The following is a 13,440-nucleotide window of genomic DNA, read 5'->3' on the forward strand; positions in this document are numbered from 1 at the left end:
AGGGCAGTATTGAAAATACTTCTAATAATAATTTATTTGGATAGGTATCCCGGAAGTATATGGCTTTACAAGCACTACTTCTGATTGACATTTAGAATTGGTTTGTTTAGAAATAACAGTACAAATATGAAGGTACAGATTTTTAAAGTAAACAGTGGATTAATGCATTAGGCATGTATAATAATGGAATCATTCTTGGATTTGGTAATAAAAATATTTTTACCCTAGAACATAGTACTGAAGCGTAAGCAACTAGAAAGCCTGGAAGTCATTATAGAACTAAGTGATTGTGAAAAATAAGAAACCAAAGATTTGTGAAAAGTAAGAAAGCCAAGATTTCACTGAATAAGTTTTTCATCGAAGACTGTTGACTTACCAAAAAACAGGGTAACTTGCTTAGTACTGAAATAAAAGCATTCTTTGACATATGTATATGTTTTCTTCAGATTCTGCAGTGTAGAAATGCATATGCTACTAGCAGAAACTGGTAGTAACCATGTTAAAGAATTTAAATAATACAATTTGGGAGACATCACAGTCCATTTGGTATATAACTTGAAATTTCTTTTTTTAATTTTAGATGAGAGGAGAGGAGATAGGCAGACTCCCGCATGCACCCCAGCTGGATCTACTCAGCAACCCCATCTGGGGCTGATGTTCAAGTACCAAGCTGTTTTTAGTGCTTGAGGTTGATTTGCTGCAACAGAGCTATCCTCAGCTCCTGGGGCCATGCTTGAACCAGTGGAGTCACTGGCTGTGGGAGGAGAAGAGAGAGAAAAAGGGGAGAGAGAGAGGGAGAGGAGAAGCAGATGGTCACTTGTCCTGTTGCCGTGACTGGGAATTGAACCTGGGACATCCATATGCCAGGCTGGCACTCTATTCCCTGAGCCATCAGCCAGGGCCAATTTTTTTTTTCAAAAATTAAGTGAAGGCCCTGGCTGGTTGGCTCAGTGGTAGAGCGTCGGCCTGGCGTGCAGAAGTCCTGGGTTCGATTCCCGGCCAGGGCACACAGGAGAAGCGCCCATCTGCTTCTCCACCCCTCCCCCTCTCCTTCCTCTCTGCCTCTCTCTTCCCCTCCTGCAGCGAGGCTCCATTGGAGCAAAGATGGCCCGGGCGCTGGGGGATGGCTCCTTGGCCTCTGCCCCAGGCGCTGGAGTGGCTCTGGTCGCAACAGAGCAATGCCCCCTGGTGGGCGTGCCGGGTGGATCCCGGTTGGGTGCATGCGGGAGTCTGTCTGACTGTCTCTCCTGTTTCCAGCTTCAGAAAAATACAAAAAAAAAAAAAAATTAAGTGAAAACATTGGTATTTTAGTTCATTATATTATATTGTATATTGGTTTTCTTCCCCATCACACATTCTCATTTCTCTACAGTACTTCCTTTTTCTTCCAAGTAAACTGCTTGTATTTAACTACTTGTCTTAGGATTCATTTCTGGGGGCATCAAACAGGCTGTCATTTTTTTCTATAAAATTTTCTATATTTTGACATGGCTGCTTGCATCCTCATGATGTCATTTTACATGTTCCTCTGTACCAACTTTTTTCTATATGTTAGTTCTTGGGTTTGATTAGATTGAGGTCAGGTTCATTTTTAGGGGGGTTAAATATACTTAACAAGTGGTGCTTTCTGTTTCCTATTGCATCATATCAAGAAGCATTAATATCTATCTGGTTGTTCCATTTTTAGCGGTTAAGTTTGATTAGTAACAGTATCAATGCAGTTCTGCATTAAAATTAACTTAGAATTTCTTGAAAGTCTAGGCAAAAGGTGAGTATGACATACTCTGTAATTCTCAGTGTCCAGTGTGTCTTAAAAGAAGAATGGATAATGACTTGGCTGAAATTATGGACAACTCAAATTAAAATACTTGATGCCCTGGCTGGTTAGCTCAGTCTATTAGAGTGTCGTCCCAAAACAACAAGGTTGCAGGTTCAATTCTGGGTCAGGTACATATGGAAAGCAACCAAAATGAGTGAATGACTAAGTTGAACAACAAATTAATGCTTCTTGTCTCTCTCTCTCTCTCTCCCCCCTCCTCTTTTTTTCTCTCCATTCCCTTCCTCTGTCTCTAAAAAGAAATCAATAAAAATCAAAATTAATAATTGAGAAAGAGAATATTTCTCTCTCCCTCTCCCTTTCTGTTTTAATCTGAAAGTGAAATTAAGTTTGATGATCTTGATAGATGTAATATAAACATCTATATAATGTTATTCACACCCCTATCCCCAGAGCCTATTATAGTGACTAGCACATAATAGATGACTCAATGAATTATTTGTGGAATGAATAACCATCAAAAAGAATATATCATATGTACCAACATGTATGTAGGCTCTTTTAAAGAAACTTTCTTTCATCAGACATCCTGGGCAAAAATTAGAGTGTAGCACAAAGAGCAGTCGTTTCTTTTTGTGGCATCTATTTGCAAGTATTTGTCCTGGACTGTTGTTATAAGACCCAGTGCAAAGTACTAATTAGGAGATAATGAAGAAAGGAACAGTATCACACACCGGTATACCCCTACCCCACCCCAGGTTCCAGAGTGTGTTTGGGAAAAGAAATCAACAATTCTCATCTGGAATTGTCTCCTAGTTCTCGTGCTTTGTTAGTACCACCATTGCTAGAAGGTTGAGTTTTAGAACAGTATGTAGTAAATTTAAGACAAAATCCTTTCCACACATTGAGAAGCTCATCCCTGGTTCTGAAAAGCTTTTTATAACAAGAGCATTCTTCTCTGAAGGTCAGAGAAGTACATTGTCTATTCCAGGTAAATTAGATCATCCTATTTTTAGAATATAGCAAAAGACAAAACACAGATACTTTAGTTTTTAATGGAAATCCATGCATGATCAAATAACTAATATGTGGGGAAAAGTAGGCATTGCAACAATTTTTTTCTATTTTCTGTGATTGTTTTTACCTACAGAATTTGGATTTAGGGATTATATTATCTATATTTGAATTATTATATTTTTGCATAAATTTGTTTTTCCAAACATGCCTGAGCCCACCAAATTTTAAATTCCTTAATGAAGACTCTAGTAATTGTTCTAATAGGTCTGGGTTGGGCCTGATAGTCTGCATTTTTCACAAGTTCTCAGGTGATGCCAAAGCTGCTGGTTCAGGGACCATTATTTGAATATCAAGATTTTTAAGATGTTGATCTGTTTTTTTATAAAAGCAGATTGGTTCTGACTTGTCCAAATAGGTTACACTGATATTATAGGAAGGTTGGTTATTATCACCCAGCAATTTGAGGGTTAAAGAAGCTTCCCAGTGTTATTCTATACTTAGTCTTATTTTCCTCTCTCTTTGAACTTCTAGTTCATTATAATGCTTCTGGGAATAATAACAGTGAGATGTGCCTTGATTGATACCCAGCTTCATAGCTCTTACAATGCCTTCAGCCTCAGCTTCTTTCCTCCTGGGACCTTTCATATCTCTTAGCACCTTGCAGCCAACTGCAAACCTCTAGGCTCTGTTGCCTAGCAGCTTAATATAAAACTGAGGGGGAGAGAAGTGGCCCTGAGAAGGAGAAGCAGTCTGGTCCTGGCATTGGGACATCAGGTGGGCGGCTGCTTTATCAATCTGGATTAGAAATGGAAGGGAGCTGGTTCCTGGTGTATTACTTATTTCTTGCTACAGGAGAGACATAGTTTGTAAAGGGCTTTGAGAAGCTCCCAACAGAAAGCAGATAAATGAAGCAGGTAAATGAAAGGTAGCACAAAAGTACACTGAGCTGTTACTGCAAAATGCCCAGGAGTTGTAATGCCAGTTGAGAAAAGTATGCCACAGGGAAGGAAACATTCTCTATTGAAGCTTCTATTTAATGCCAGTAATTTTGATGCAGAAATATCTATTTAAGCAAAAGGCAGTATACTTTTAAAAATTAATATCTATGTACATTTCCTGTAAGATTACAGATTCCACATTTTTCTAAAAATCTCGCTAATTTGCATGTTCATACAGAATTCTCACAAATGAATCTTACTTATTCTTATGTACATATTTGAAGACCAAAAACATTGTACAGCGTTTAAAATAAATTTACTCCATGCTTGTTTGTAGAGTCAAAAGCCTTGTTCTCTAAAGCAGTGCTTTTTAAACTTTCATGTACATAGGAGTCACTTGTGGATGTTGTCAAAACGGATATTCTGATTCAGTAGGTCTGGGTTAGGGCCTGATAGTCTGCATTTTTCACGAGTTCTCAGGTGATGCCATAGCTGCTGGTTCAGGGACCATTATTTGAATATCAAGATTTTAAGGTGTTGATCCTTAAAACAAACAAACTTGCACACTGGAAATACTTCCTTGTTTTCTAAACTGTTTGACTAAGATTTTCTGATAAGACACTCAAAGCAAAATCTAGCAAATGTTTTTGTGACTATAAATCTTGCTAATAGAAATTATATTTAATGGCATCATCTACCTGATACTTGATTAGCTTCTGATCCTGAAAGTCCCAAATCATTTATTTTCATGACTGAAATAACAATCTTGAAATAGTATAGTACAAAAAGCATTAGGGTTTTATCCATTAATGTAGCATAGCTGTTCTTAAATGTGGGTGTTCTATGTTCTGAAGTATCTGGAAATCATGCCAGAGAACGGCTCAGGGAACCAGAAGGTATTACTAGGTGTTCATGACAGCTCTTAAACAGTGAGATAGAGGGTTTCTGCTGTCAGTGGGAAGATCACTTCTGAGATCCCCTCTAAATCTGAGTCTGTGAATCATCACCTAAAAAAAGTGCTTTTTGCCACTACATAATTAAAAACAAAGTTCAATATAGACTTCATCTCTGTTTGATAACCTTACTGTCTTCAAACACGTTAAAAATGTTTGTTGACTATTTCCATTTCTGAACATCTTTCCTTTTTTCTCAACTTCAACAACGCCCCTAAATTTCTAATATAATCTCCCCATTCATTCATTTGGCATGTATTTTAGTGCTTATTTATACAAATAGGTTACTGTAGTAAGTGATCTGTTGGGTACAAATTTGAGTAAGATACAGCCTCTGTTTTCAAGGTACTCAGAGTCACCTACATGAGGTAAGTAGCACAATTAACTTGTGTGGAAAGTAATATTAACACCTTACAGAAAGTGCTCTGAGGGTTTAGAGGAGAGAGAAGTGTATCACTATTGTCTGGGACCATAAGGAAAGCATTTAGAAAAACAAAAAGATAGCTTTTGAATTTAGTCTTGAAAACTAGACAGGTTTTCCCAGCTGCCTAAGTAGAGGAAATTGCATGAGCCAAGTATGGAGGCAGAGAAGACAGGGTAGCTGCCTTGTTGCATGCTTGGATTTGTAACTTACAGGATTTGGTCCATTTGTGAGTTACCCTTGAAGGGTCATGTAGTAATTTTTCTGAGTTACTGATTTTATACCTTTCCTAAGAGCTTTTTGGTTGAGATCAATGAGAGAGGCTAGTGATTGATTTAGCATTGTATCTTAGCTCCTGTTTATTATTCTTGTTTTACTTTCATTCCATCTTTTATTTTCCTGTATTTTTTATGGGAGGGCATTATATCTTTATTAATAATTTAGGATTTGTGAAGAGCTTGTTATAATTCCTCTCAATTGCCAAGGGATTGCTGCAAATAGGGTGGCCATATATTTTATTGCCCAAACCAGGACCCTTTGGAAAGGGGTAATAATGTTAATAATATTTCAGAGTAGCAGGCATAAACCGGAGTTGTCTCAAGCCAGAGTATATGGTCAACTAGATTGGTTATTCTAACTATAGTTTATGTTGGTTGGAGTATAGAGTAGGATGTGATTTAGGAAAGCTATTGTTAGTCAAATAAGTTTGTAAATATGCTGTATATGTTTGCTAGCTTATAGTTTGCATTGGATGTGGGAGATAGTCTGTAAGCTTGCAAGGTCCTATAGCCTCAGGCTTAGTTTTAAGACTAAGCCTTTCCCACCCTTTTAATACTAAGATCTTTTCAAGATCCTTCTAGAGATCTCAAAACTAAGCTTTCCCCCACACCCTTGACTGTTGCATGATGTGGGGTGGTGCACTCTCATGAGGAATCCCATTATGCCTCAGATAAGTGACTATGTATCAGAGACTTCCTTGTTTGTATATTGGATTAAAGGTTTTGATTTCTACACTATAAAATGGGGCAAAGGAGCCATGCAGGAGGAGAGCAGAGAAAGGCCATGTGGAGGAGAGGAGAAGCAGCCAAGATGGCGGCCAGTTTGTGCAGAGAGAAGGAGATGGGGAACAGAAGTGAATAAGGCTGGTGAGATAGAAACCTTTGATTCTAGGAAACTCGGATGACGCAGTGGTTTTGGGAGCCCTGAATAGAAAGAGAAGTGTTTTCCCACTGTGTGTATTTCTTGCCCGCCGGGTGCAAGCTAGGATTAAAGGTAATGGCCCACCATTTCTTGGTTCCATTGTTTTATTACCGTCTGTCTGAATCAAATGCAAACCTGCACGGGCCAGGCAGCTGTGTTGGTGGCTGTGGCTCCTGGCTTTATATTTGGTGTAGTCTGTGGCAGGATTCAATACATTTCGGTATGGAGCCACCACCACCTTTGAGCAGTGGAGTAGAGGACTGGCTGCTGTTATGGTTCCCCTTGGCTGTTCTTTTGGGGGCCATAGGCTGGCTGACTTTTACAGCCATGCGTGAGGAAACCAAGAGCTCTGTAGAAGAGGCTGCCCAGGACCTGCAAACCAAGCAGCAGAAGGAGGTGAAGCAAAATTGAGAGAAAGAGATGCCGACCCTGGAGCTGGAGCAAGCACCGGAGGAGGCCGACCAGGTTTGTGAGATTCATTTGGAAATGGAGCAGCTGCTGGAGAAGGAATCGCAGGTTTGTGAGTTGCAGATTTCCCTGGACGTTGTGGAGAGCCAGCAGCGGCAGGAGGCTGGCGCTGATGCTGGGGCTGGGGCTGCAAGGCCTGTGGAGCAGGCGACGGCGGCCCAGGGCTCAAGCCCAGCAGCAGGAGATGGTGTTTTCAGTTCCTCTTTGGAGGATGGGGAGAATTGGTCTGGAGTTGCGATCCGCAGTCTCCAGAATGTGAGAGCCCATCAGCAAGGAGTACCTACTACGCCCCTGGTAGGTCTGTGATTTTGGGACATAGGGGTGAATGTCATCATGCTCTCCAGAGCAGAGATGGAAATACTGACTGCCATTGCCACGTGCTCCTCTTTGGGACAGTGTAAGACCTGCCAGGATAGCAGGGATGAGGGGGGTGGCTGAGGCTCCATGTGCGTGGACTGATTCCTGGACTACAACCAGAGTGGGCACTGGCTCCTTTGTTGGATGGACTTACAGATTTTGGACAATGTGAAATACCCTGATGGGGCTGGGGGTGGCTTTGCTGGAGGCCCTCCCCCTGCCCTGGGAAGCTTTTCTCATACAGGCTTAAAGGTTTTAACTTTCTACACTCTAAAATGAAGCAGACCAGGGGCTCTCACTTGCTCAGTTTCTGCCATTAGCATTGCAGAGGAGAGGCAGCCAAGATGGCGGAGTGCTGAAGGAGAAGCCAGTCTATGCAGAGTTAGTGCAAAGAGAAGATGGGGAACAGAGGTGAATAAGGCTGGTGGGGCCTTTGATTCTAAGAATACTCGGATGAGTCAGTGGCTTTGGGAGCCCTGAATGGAAAGGGAAGTTTTTTCCCACTGTATTTACTCGCCCGCCGGATGCAAGCTAGGATTAAACCTAATGGCCCACCAGTTCTTGGCTCTGTTGTTTCATTACCGTCTGTCCGAATCAAATGCGAACCTGCATGGGCCAGGCAGCTGTGTTGGTGGCCCCAGCTACTGGCCATACAGCTATGTAGTTTGTGAATGGTCCTAAATGCTAGGTTAATGAGGCTTTTCTATTATAGACAATGAAAAACCCTTGGAGTTTTTATTGGGCAGAGGAATTAATATGTGCAAATCAGCATTCAGAAAGATTAGTTTGGCCTTTACGGGCAGGTTGGATTGAAGGGAATTTCATAGTAGTTCCCATTAAGGGTATATTCAAATGGTAAAACTTAGTCTTAATGTACTAGAAAAATTTATTTATAAAATTGTGAACAGAGAAGCTTTAATAATTCACTTTCAGTATTTGTTATTGATGTTAGTTCACACTTCTGAAGGAGATCATGTTGGGTTACTGACTTACTCAGTTAAATTTTTTTTTTTTTTAAATCACACTGGGGCTTAGCAGTGAGTGTCAGAGCATTTTGTATATTTATATGTTAATACTGTAATGAAGTTTGACTTAACATTGAGAGAGATAGTGCTTAATAAAAAGTCTTTTCAAAATTTATTTTTAAAATACTATCTTTTATCATGTAATCAAATTTTCCTTGTGTCTTTGTAGGGCCCGTAGCTGCCATTGTGGCCATTCACATGTAGGTTCTCATTAAATTCAGGCAGATGGTAAAGAAATGGCAGAGTTGGAGGATGGTAGGCCATTCTGTTTATTGGTGTCTCACCAAGACAGGCAAGCCACAAGAGAAGCCATGGAGGGCCAGGGATCAGGGAGGAGAGAAAAAAGAAATCTTCTTGCACTGCTCCTTGGAGGGGGAAGAATCTGCCTTCCAGTAAACAGTAGCAATACAACGGCCCCTCCCAATCCGGAAGGCAACCTGCAACCTCACAAACCACTCTACCTGGCGTTGCCCAGCCCCCATTGCAAACTACAAACGCGCAATCATCTACATCATATTTACAAACTTACTTGACCAACAGTCTTGTTTCAACTTGACAGCTAATCTAGAGAGAATTATAATTTCACAGTAACTCCTACTTCCCTAGTCTACATTTTTCCTTTTTCTTCCGTTATGGAGCAGATCAGGGTTTTGAGAAAGAACCAGGAAAAACACAAAGCTTCATGGAAGAGGGAATCTGTGATTGAAGGAGGATTGATTATACAGTGGTGGAGAAGAGGACACTTCCAAGAGAGTGAACTGTGTACACTGAGGGACAGAAGCAGAAAAATTGTGGTGCATGTTTTGGGAAAAGCAATTGGCTGCTAGGTGGCTTCAAAAATGCTAAGGAAATACACCCATTGTACTGGCATCACTAGCCAGTTAGGGGGTCATGGAGGGCATGGGGAAATTTAAGGAGAGGAAAGCTTTTTAGTTTCAAAGATGCCTTAATGTTTAAAACCCATATAATGGAAGAAAATAATCTTTACTAGCTGAAGAAGCTCCTATTTAATTTTTTTTTGTATTTTTCCGAAGTTGGAAACGGGGAGAGACAGTTAGACAGACTCCCGCATGCGCCCGACCGGGATCCACCCGGCACGCCCACCGGGGGCGACGCTCTGCCCACCAGGGGCGATGCTCTGCCCCTCCGGGGCGTCGCTCTGCCACGACCAGAGCCACTCCAGCGCCTGGGGCAGAGGCCAAGGAGCCATCCCCAGCGCCTGGGCCATCTTTGCTCCAATGGAGCCTTGGCTGCGGGAGGGGAAGAGAGAGACAGAGAGGAAGGAGGGGGTGGGGGTGGAGAAGCAAATGGGCGCTTCTCCTATGTGCCCTGGCCGGAATCGAACCCGGGTCCCCCGCACACCAGGCCGACGCTCTACCGCTGAGCCAACCGGCCAGGGCCTCCTATTTAATTTTTTTAAATGAATTTGGGTGCAATATTCACCATTTCAGTGATGTGTCTTTTTTTTTTTTTTTGATGTGCCTTTTTTTTATGTACTTTTTATATAAGAGTGTATTACTAGACATATCTGAGATAGAATGTTTATAATACTTGGTACAATAAGTGCATGTGGAAGGAATTATCTAATGAATTGTAGAAGATTGGCAATGCCGCTCAGTTTTTTTGGCAAGAAAATGAGCTAATGAACTGAAGAGAATGACTAATTTGTAAAATAGTTTCTGTTTATGTCTATATATTTACATATGTTGTCAAAATATTCCAGCTTTAGAGGTCGTTTTCTCTGTGATTACTAAAATCTTCTATTAAAATTTCTGTGTAGATTTTTGTTATTTCTTTCTATAAAATAAATTTAAAATCTTACTTCAGGTCAAATTTAAAAATTAAATTAATGATTCCCCTTATTCCTTCATGGTTTAGGGCTACTTGTCTTTATTTTACTTAAATGCTATAGCATTTGACACATAAAGCTGTTTCCCCAGGAGAGTCTTGTTTCTGCCCGGGCTGACATGAAAAGAAGCAATTTGTCAGACCAGTGGAGCTTGCTAACAATTAAAAATAAACAACCTGTCTGTCCCTTAATACTGCATATTAATAGAAATGTTAATGATGAACACCTCCTTTACGCCCTACTGGGAGGCAAGATTATTGGGTCAGAGACAATTTCCATGCTTTGGGCCATCTTAACCACAACAGTTAGCTGAACAGTCTTATCAGTTGCATGCTTATTAGCACAATATTTAAGTAATTATTACCATTTAATACAGCCAAATTGATCATTTTTGCGTTACCTAGCATATAAAAGCAATTAAATTTAGAATATATATAGTTCTTGTAAGGTATTTTTCCCCACCGAGAAGGAAGGAAGGGGGCCGGAGCCATGAAGTGTGGAATAATAAAAGGCTTTATTGAGTACAGAGTGCACATCCCGCCCGACAAGGTTCCCTGAACCTGAGGAAAGATGGAGGCCAAGGAAGTCGCAAGGAATGACCCGCGTGGGAGATATTTAAAGGGTCCCTAGGTGGTCGAGCTAATATGATGTGGTGAAATCTCACTGGCTGACGGACGGTTGCTTTTTTCAAAGGACTCCTGGGAAGTTTCTTTTGGCGCGCTTGGTTGTGGGCGGTCCCAGCCAAAGTTCCTGGGCCTTCCCCCATTATCCACTGACCTTACAGTTCTCTGTAAACATATATTTTGATAGGCAATAATTATTTAAAAATGGGCTTCCTTGTATTGTACAATTAAGATCATTATCATATCTTTATTTTCCATACTTTTTCTCTCTCGTTACACCACCATTAGTTTGAGAGCTCCTTCAGGCTTCAGGCAGAGCATACCTACACCTTTCATGCTGAATTTGTGCCCAGTAGACACTCTATAAATGACTGTGGAGTTATTTAATGACTTGACTTTGGTAATGACAAACTTTGTTGCTTTATGATATTTTTGCATCATCTTCTTGAATTATTTTTCAATACACAGTCTTGCTGACCAATATAATTGGGTTTGTTAAAAACAAGACAAAGGGCCCAAAATGGAGTCACTTATGCCAAGCCCTATATCACTAAACTGCGAATTATAGTTTCGGTTCTCATAAATGGAATCTTAACCAGTCAATCAGGAATTGCCTGATCAGCACTAGTTAGGTTATCTGCTTGACAAATTCTTGCCATCCCCTAAAGACAAGTTAACTTTGCAATAACCAGCCAGCCACTATTTTGCCTAGTATAATTTCCTTATTCCCACCGCCTGCTGCCTTGTAAGTCTTGCATTTTGTATATCTTCTTGGAGCTCATTTTCATCTGTTGTACCGGATGCTGCCTGATTTGAATTGTTATTTACTCAAATAAATTCTTAAACATTATAATAGGCCTCAGTTTACCTTTTAAAGATTACACAGTTATCTAGAGCTGGCCATATCCTGATGGGTGAAGGGATCTGTTAATTGAGGTATGGATAGTAAGTAATGACTAGTAAAAGTCAGATCTTTATAGTTTTTGAGGTGTTGAAAATGAAATTAGTTATATATTCAGGTATTTTAAATTATCTGGCTTTTAGGATAGCATAATTTATTGGTTGCTAGCAGAAATACTAGTTAGCTATTACCTACACTATTGTGGTAACTTGAAAAAAAGACTAGTATTATTCTTAGGCTTTTTCTGAGAAATGAAAAAAATTATAGAACTGTTTCAAATAATCAGCTGGAATTATTTACATATCAGCATCAAACATGTCTCCTGATACCATTTAAAAATATAATTGTAGGTGAATTATAAAATTTTTGAGTTGTAACTGTTGGGAGTACTGAGGTGTCCATGAATGGGTGGGCAGAGGAGTAGTCTTTAGTACTTTGATTAGGTCCTGACATTAGTTGTCACTCAAAAAAGTGGAATGGTTCAGTGAAGAAATTTCCATACATAAACTCTGGTTTGAACTCTGGTTTAAAATAAGTGAACAGTTACTAGTTTAGTTTAACATTGTACTTTTTCTTTGTTTTGTGGATAGCAAGCTGAGATTTTCTTTGATACTCTTGAACTTTATGTTTCAGACACATTAAAGTGGAAGCAAAACATTCTTCTTCTCTTTTTAATAGCCTCTCTCTTAACACACTGTTACCAGCAGTGAGTGAAGGCAAGGCAAGAAGGGCTTTTGGGTCGCAATTTGAAGTCTTTTTGAATTTTCTCTATTATTTTGTTTTGTCTTGGAAACATGGCAGGACAGATTCAACTAACTCAGCTTTGGTTTTTATATTCTTTCAAAACTGATAATTATCTGGCAATTTTTTCTTTGTGGTGCTGAGAGATAAAATTGTTAAATATTTAAAACTGACTAAATTCTCCATTTACTTAATTATTTAGAAATAACTTTTTTTATATATTTGAAAGTAAAGGAAGTCTTATTTGACCAGTTTCCAGGCTTGAGAAGTTGTACTTCTCTAATTTCATTGATCCAATGGAGGGTTAGAGTAGATAATAAAGATTAAAACCAACTGATGGATGGTTTTGTAACTAACAAAAGGTACCAGCTTAGTCATAACTTTTCTTTTTAGACTTTCTGCATTGTTTGTCTTTTGTGGAAACATTTATTAATTTCACTGTTTTGAAATTTCCAGGTAACTTGGATTTTTACTCCTGTAACAACAGAAATAACAAGTCTTGATACAGAGAATATAGATGACATTTTAAGTAAGTACTTCGATATTTTTTTTTATTTCTTGGCATTTTATTTTTTTATTGGGATGACGTTGGTTCACAAAACCATACAGGTTTCAAGTGTACAACTCAATATAACACCATCTACACTCTGCATCATGCATCTTCTGCCCAAACAGTGTCTCTTTTCGGTCTCCATCTTCTCCACCTTGGCCCAGCTCCCCCCACCCCCAACCCCCTTTCCCTCTGCTATTGCCATCATGTTGTCTGTGTCTCTGTGTTATGTATATATGGTTTTTAACTAATCCATTCACCTTCTTTCATAAATTTTAAGTACATTTCTTTGATATTTTAAAGTATCTTTCTCCTCTATAAAGAGTTTGTATACAAAAACAAAGTATCATTTATCTAGAACAATTGGCATTCTAAGGGTGTTACAAGTAAACTTTTAGTCCTGTTTTATTTCTTTGCCTTGTTATAAATACCACTCCTAACAATTCTTAAAGTATTTTGCTAAAGCTTACTTAGAGGCCAACAGTTTTCACTGTGCAGTACTAATGTTAATGACTTGAGGACACAGCTAGAATTTTTTGTCTTTTTAAACTTTTAACTGTCACCTACCTGATCTCCTTTATTGTTATTGATCCGATTAGTTCAATAAGTGTTTTACTGAA

The 13,440-nt window shown here is 39.5% G+C and overlaps 1 protein-coding gene across 1 annotated transcript in view; it reads left to right on the plus strand.

Moving 5' to 3' along the window:
• ERP44 (endoplasmic reticulum protein 44) overlaps positions 1 to 13,440 on the plus strand; it is a 93,035-nt gene that overhangs the window by 32,541 nt on the left and 47,054 nt on the right. The window contains exon 2 of the mRNA XM_066367559.1: positions 12,727 to 12,799. Within this exon, the coding sequence (XP_066223656.1) occupies positions 12,727 to 12,799 (73 nt within the window). The remainder of the gene's footprint in view (positions 1 to 12,726; positions 12,800 to 13,440) is intronic.

The sequence above is a fragment of the Saccopteryx leptura genome, chromosome 2 (assembly GCF_036850995.1).
Source record: "Saccopteryx leptura isolate mSacLep1 chromosome 2, mSacLep1_pri_phased_curated, whole genome shotgun sequence".
In the NCBI taxonomy this organism is placed as follows: domain Eukaryota; kingdom Metazoa; phylum Chordata; class Mammalia; order Chiroptera; family Emballonuridae; genus Saccopteryx; species Saccopteryx leptura.